This window comes from Alexandromys fortis, unplaced genomic scaffold (genome assembly GCF_014885135.2).
Source record: "Alexandromys fortis isolate MF-2015 unplaced genomic scaffold, M_Fortis_MF-2015_v1.1 scaffold_200, whole genome shotgun sequence".
NCBI lineage: Eukaryota > Metazoa > Chordata > Mammalia > Rodentia > Cricetidae > Alexandromys > Alexandromys fortis.
This window is the reverse complement of record NW_026068148.1, coordinates 1-5,947: the sequence shown is the minus strand read 5'-3', so window position 1 is coordinate 5,947 and position 5,947 is coordinate 1. Positions and strand designations below refer to the sequence as shown.

At 44.7% G+C, this 5,947-nt stretch overlaps 1 protein-coding gene across 1 annotated transcript; it reads left to right on the top strand.

Moving 5' to 3' along the window:
- Positions 1-1,465: 1,465 nt before the first annotated feature.
- On the top strand, positions 1,466-3,124 carry LOC126491483 (E3 ubiquitin-protein ligase RLIM-like). The gene is given in 1 exon segment (XM_050127185.1): positions 1,466-3,124. A coding segment is annotated over 1 exon segment (1,659 nt).
- Positions 3,125-5,947: the final 2,823 nt, after the last annotated feature.

Here is a 5,947-nt window from a genome sequence, read left to right as displayed (position 1 = left end):
CCTTGGTGAGTTCCCGATAGAACATCCCCATTGTCTCAGTGTGTGGGTGCACCCCTCGTGGTCTTGAGTTCCTTGCTCGTGCTCTCTCTCCTTCTGCTGTGTGTAAGCACCTCAAGGTGTGCTTACTGGGAAGATTCTAGCCTACGTCCATCCTGGGTCGGAGCTTCATCACCTGTGTCTCTGAGAGGAGCTATAGAGTCTGTCTGAGGAGTCTTACCTCACTTCCTCTTCCTCCCAGCATTCTGTTCTGTTTACTCATCCCACCTATGTTTTAACCTATCATGGCAAGCAGTTTCTTTATTTAATTAACCAATGACCTTCCTCCATCACAGTTGCTCCCATGTTCCACCTTCTCCAGAGTTTATGTTTCGGGCTCTGCATACTTTCCAAGTTGATGAGAGCCCCCTGAACACTTTGAATACTGGGGATGGGGAGCAAAGACAGGACTGATATCTGAGCAGGAGGCTCAGGCTGTGTTTTCATAAGTCACCCCTCAGTGAACACTCTGTGGGAGGAAGGGGGCTATGGAAATCAGGTGTTCCAATGGGTCTGAGTTTCTTTTTCCATCCTGCTGGTAGTGAAATGCATGGCAGAAAGGTACCTCTAGAAGTCAAACTGCCTGCCAACCTCGGGTGACAGTAACAGTTCCTTACACTTACAGGGAGGGCTGGGCTAGAAACCACCATTCCCCTTAGCACCCTAATCAGATGCCAACATGAAAGGATCAGCATGTCCATATCTGCTTTCCTATTCTCTGTAATAGTGCCTACAGCTATTTCAAACTCAAGGGCTGTAGCAGAGTGTCCTCAGGCTCCCTGACTTAATCCTTGTTCTCATGACACCAGAGTAGTGAAGGTCAACCCATTGGTTCCTTCTCATGATGGCACCTAGCCACTGTGATTAGGGAAGGGCACAATGAACATCTTGTGCGATGCCAACCTATCATGAAGCAGTCACTATCTCACTAAATTCCCCAGCGTGATGTCAGCCTTGCAAGAAGAGTGGGTTTGTCCTATGAGCAGGACTATCAGTCACTCTTCCCCAGGCCCACCTGGTACGCTTTGGCTGAATCATCTGCTTTCTAAATAGGACTTCTTGAGTCCTGTGGAGTAGCTGAGAAAGGGGACCTGAAATACATTCAATAGGTAATTTGGGGTGACTTTAAGAAAAGTTATCTTGAGTGGATTTCTGTCACTGCTAGGTAACAATGGGGAAGATAATGGTTGCTGGAGCTATGTCTCAGAATGGGCAGGTGCTGGGCTACAGGCGGGTCTCTCCCAGGCATTCTGAGGCGGGCTAGAGAGCAGGAGGCAGGCACACAGCGGCCTCGCTGGCAGGGAAGCAGCAGAGCCCAGCCCGTCCCCTCCTGGCCAGACCACAGAAGCATAGCGAAGAAAACCGAAGGTCCAGTTGATTGAATTTTAGTACTATGTCATAACAGATAATAGTCCACTTGTTCATCAAGATGGGAAACTGAGATTCTAGCGATCAAGGAAATGACCAGTCTGCAGCACAGCGTGGAAGGCAAGTGGATCGCTTGGATCGGGAAGAAGCTTTCCATCGATTTGTAAATAATCTGAGCAGAGAAGACTATCGACTTCTGAGAGACAACAATTTGCTAGGCACCCCAGGTCAAAGTACTGGGGAGGAGCTGTTCAGAAGACTACAGCAAATTAAAGAGGGGCCACCGCCGCCACAGCCGCCGCTGCCGCAGAGCTCAGAAGAAAATGGAGACTCTTCAGATGACAAGTCCAATGGTGACTCCGTAATAGATTGGCTTAGCTCTGTCAGACAGACTGGGAATACAACAAGAAGCGGTCAGAGAGGAAATCAGTCCGGGAGGGCAGTGAGCCACACTAATCCAAACAGTGGTGATTTCAGATTCAGTTTAGAGACAAATGTTATCCGTAATAATGGAAGCCAAACCTCAGAGAATGAAAATGAACCATCTGCTACACGTCTTAGAGTAGAAAACATGGATCGCAGCCTCCAAAGGCAAGTGGAAAATTCAGCATCTGAGACATCATCTGCCAGAACACCTAGGTCAGAACACAGTTCTGCTGAAGCATTAACAGATGTGCCATCCACCAAAGGTCGGAGGAGGGCAAGAAACCCGAAACCAGAACACCAGCGAAGAACCAGAGCCAGAGCTGAAAGAAGTAGGTCTTCTCTGCACCCAGCAAATGAAATTCCACGAAGATCTGATCATAGCATCTCATCTCAGACTTTTAAGCAGCCTTTGGTAAACGAGATCGAGGGAAGTTCTAGAGCCCTTCACCATGGGACTTTGAGACACCAGATAACTGGACCTGAGTTGCTAGGTAGAGGTCGTTTTGTGGCTTCTGGGTCAAGAAATTCTGCTGCTCAAGGGACAAGCTCTTCAGACACAGATACCAATGGTGAAGCGGCAGGATCTGGTCAAAGACCTCCAACCATAGACCTTCAAGTCAGAAGAGTTCTGCTGGCAGAAGACCGGCAGAGAGATGGCATAGCTAGCAGAACTCTGTCAAGGTCTCAGATCCCAAACAACACGGTCACTTATGAAAGTGAACCTGGAGGTTTTATAGGCACCTTTACACTTTCTGAACGTGCAGCTGGGAGAAGCTATGTGAGGTTTTCCACTCTTACAATCTTCAATAGTGGACCAAGGGAAACTACATCTCTTCGGATTCAAACCAGGTTAAGGCAAAGAACAACAGCTTTTGGTGAGCTTCCCTGGAGTGGAAGAGGGAGCTCTGCTGGTAACAACTCTGCTTCCGTCCCCAGCTACAACCCTGTAGCTGGCTCCAGTTCCATTGATGAATATTCAGAGAGTATCTCACAGATGTTTGAAGGAGGTATTGAAGCAACCCGACTTTACCTCTTTCATGACAACCACCTAACTAGAGGACCCACCAATGTCCAGATTAATAACTTGGCAATGAGAAGTTTTGGTGAAAACGATGCATTGAAGACATGTACTACTTGCATGACTGAATATAAAGAAGGTGACAAACTTCGTGCACTACCTTGCTCCCATGAGTACCACGTCCACTGCATCGACCGCTGGTTATCGGAGAATAACACCTGTCCCATTTGTTGCAGGGTCGTCTTTTCTTCCTGGAACAGACACAGGGTTGTTTAATGAGAACAGAACTCTCTAAGCTGTGTTGCTGGAATAGTGACTGGCAAATGGAAATCGCTTCATTTATCTCCGTGCTTTTGCGCGGAGCTTTAATATAAAGTTACAACCTGAATCGAGTCATTGCTTTCTGAGGGAATCGTGTCGTTTCTCTAGTTTCTCTTTCAGGATAGAAAGAATATTTCAGATGCGACGTGCATGTGGTCACTTCTGAATAGCACTCCTATCTCTTGGGTTCTGTAGGATGAATACAAGTATTTTTAGTGGGAGTTGCTTTTTTTCTTTGACCAAGTCCATGACTATTATACATTACTAGTGTTGCAGACATTAAAGATAAGGTTGTTCGTATAGGTGTCAGGTGTCCAAAGTATTCTCTCTCAACCTTTGTAACAGTCAGAGAGCACACATGTGAGGGTGTCTGCTTTTCCCCTTCAGTACAGTTCACTATGTTTATGATCAATAACAGCGTTGTAATTCAGTTACCTAGTAAATGGTTCTTTTCAGAAAACTGTATTTAAATGCACATTGCTGTATCATGGTTCACTTGGCAAGGTCTGAGGAAAGAGTATTTCTAAGTCACAGTTTAACTAAATAAAAACAGCTGTGACCTCAAAGAAAAACAGAAAACTTACCTTGATACTTAGATCCATTGTATAAGGTAAGATCATTGGTTTCAGGGACTGAAGCTAAATAAGATATTTCCAGCAATACCTGTACAGCAGTGTTGAGAAAAACCAGAATTTATATTAAGAATTCCAGGAGGCCAAGCTGTTTCTGGCTCGTGGATACATCATGGAAAAACATTGTTCCTCTTTTCAGACCAAACTTTCTAGTTACTCAGGAAGATTAATAAGACATGGGACCTTTGTTGCATTACTTCAATCCTTTTACTGTTTCCCACTTTAATACTCTGTAAAATGTTTTTCTCAATGTTCTCTCTGCATATTGGGAGGAACAAGTAAGCTGAGAGTATTCCTGAGGTAAAGCCATTACAGCTGCTGCCTCCTTCCAACCCTGACATTTTCCAGAAAGGCGTCCTCATAAATGGCTCCCTGAGAATTCTTTCTTTCTTTCTTTCTTTCTTTCTTTCTTTCTTTCTTTCTTTCTTTCTTTCTTTCTTTCTTTCTTTCTTCCTTCCTTTTGTTCTTTCCTTCTTTTTTCTTTTCTTTTTTTCTTTCTCTCCTTCTTTTTTCTTTCTTTCTTTATTAAAAATTTCTACCTCCTCCCTTCCTTCCCTTCTTACTCCCCCTACTTCCCTTCTCCTTCCCTCTCCAGTCCTATGAGAAATCAGGGTGTCCTTCCTAGTAGGAAGTCCAAGGCCCTCCCTACTCCCGCCAGGTCTAGTAATGTGTGCATCCAAACAGACTAGGTGCCCAAAAAGCTAGTACATGCAGTAGAATGAAAACCCAGTGCCTTTATGTTTATCTTCTCAGCCCTCATTTTCAGCCACATTCAGAGAGTCCGGTGTGATCACATGCTTATTCAGACCCAGTCCAGCTGGCCTTGGTGAGCTCACATTAGATCAGTCACACCATCTCAGTGGGTGGACGCACACCTCGTGGTCCTGACTTTCTTGCTTACATTCTCCCTCTTTCTGCTCTTCATCTGAACCTGGGGTGGTGAGTCCAGTGCTCGAATGTGTGTCTCTGTCTCTATCCCTATCCATCGCTGGATGAAGGTTCTATGGTGATATGCAAGATATTTATCAGTGTGGCTATGGGGGAAGGCCAGTTCAGGCACCCTCTCCTCTGCTGCCCAAACCTACCTGGGGACATCTCCTTGGACACCTGGGAACCCCTCTAGAGCCAAGTCTCTTGCCAACCCTAAAATGGCTCCCTTAATTAAGATATCTACTTCCCTGATCCCAAACCCACTCTTCCTCCATCTCAACCATCTCATTCCCCCAAGCTCTCCCCAATCCTCCATTTCTCCCATCTCTCTCCGCATCTCCCCTTCCCCTCAACCCACCCTCACCCCTGAGCTCCCAACTTTTGCCTGGAAATCTTGTCTACTTCCAATAACAAGGAGGATAACTATATGTTTTTCTTTTAGTTCACCTTCTTATTTAGCTTTTCTAGGATCACAAATTATAGGCTCAAAGGCCTTTATTTATGGCTAGGATTCACTTATGAGTGAGTACATACCATATTCATCTTTTGGGATCTGGGTTATCTCACCCAGTAAAGTGTTTTCCATTTCCATCCATTTGCATGCAAAATTCAAGATGCCATTTATTTTTACCTCTGAATAAAACTCTAAAGTGTATATGTGCCACACCTTCTTTATCCATTCTTCTATTGAGGAGCACTTAGGTTGTTTCCAGGTTCTGGCTATTACTAATAGTGCTACTATGAACATAGTTGAACAAATGCTTTTATAGTATTATTGGGCATCTCTTGGGTATATTCCCAAGAGTGGAATTGCTGGGTCTTGAGGTAGGTTGACTCCCAATTTCCTGAGAAACCACCACACTGATTTCCAACGTGGTTGCACAAGTTTGCATTCCCACCAGCAATGGATGAGTGTTCCCCTTACTCCGCATCCTCTCCTGCATTGGTGTTTTTGATTTTAGCCATTTTGACAGGTGTAAGATGGTATCTCAAAGTTGTTTTGATTTGCATTTCCCTGATTGCTAAGGAGGTTGAGCATGACCTTAAGTGTCTTTTGGCCATTTGAACTTCTTCTGTTGAGAATTCTCTGTTCAGTTCAGTACCCCATTTTTTAATTGGGTTAATTTGAATTTTAATGTCTAGTTTATTGAGTTCTTTATATATTTTGGAGATCAGACCTTTGTCTGATGCAAGGTTGGTGAAGATCTTCTCCCAT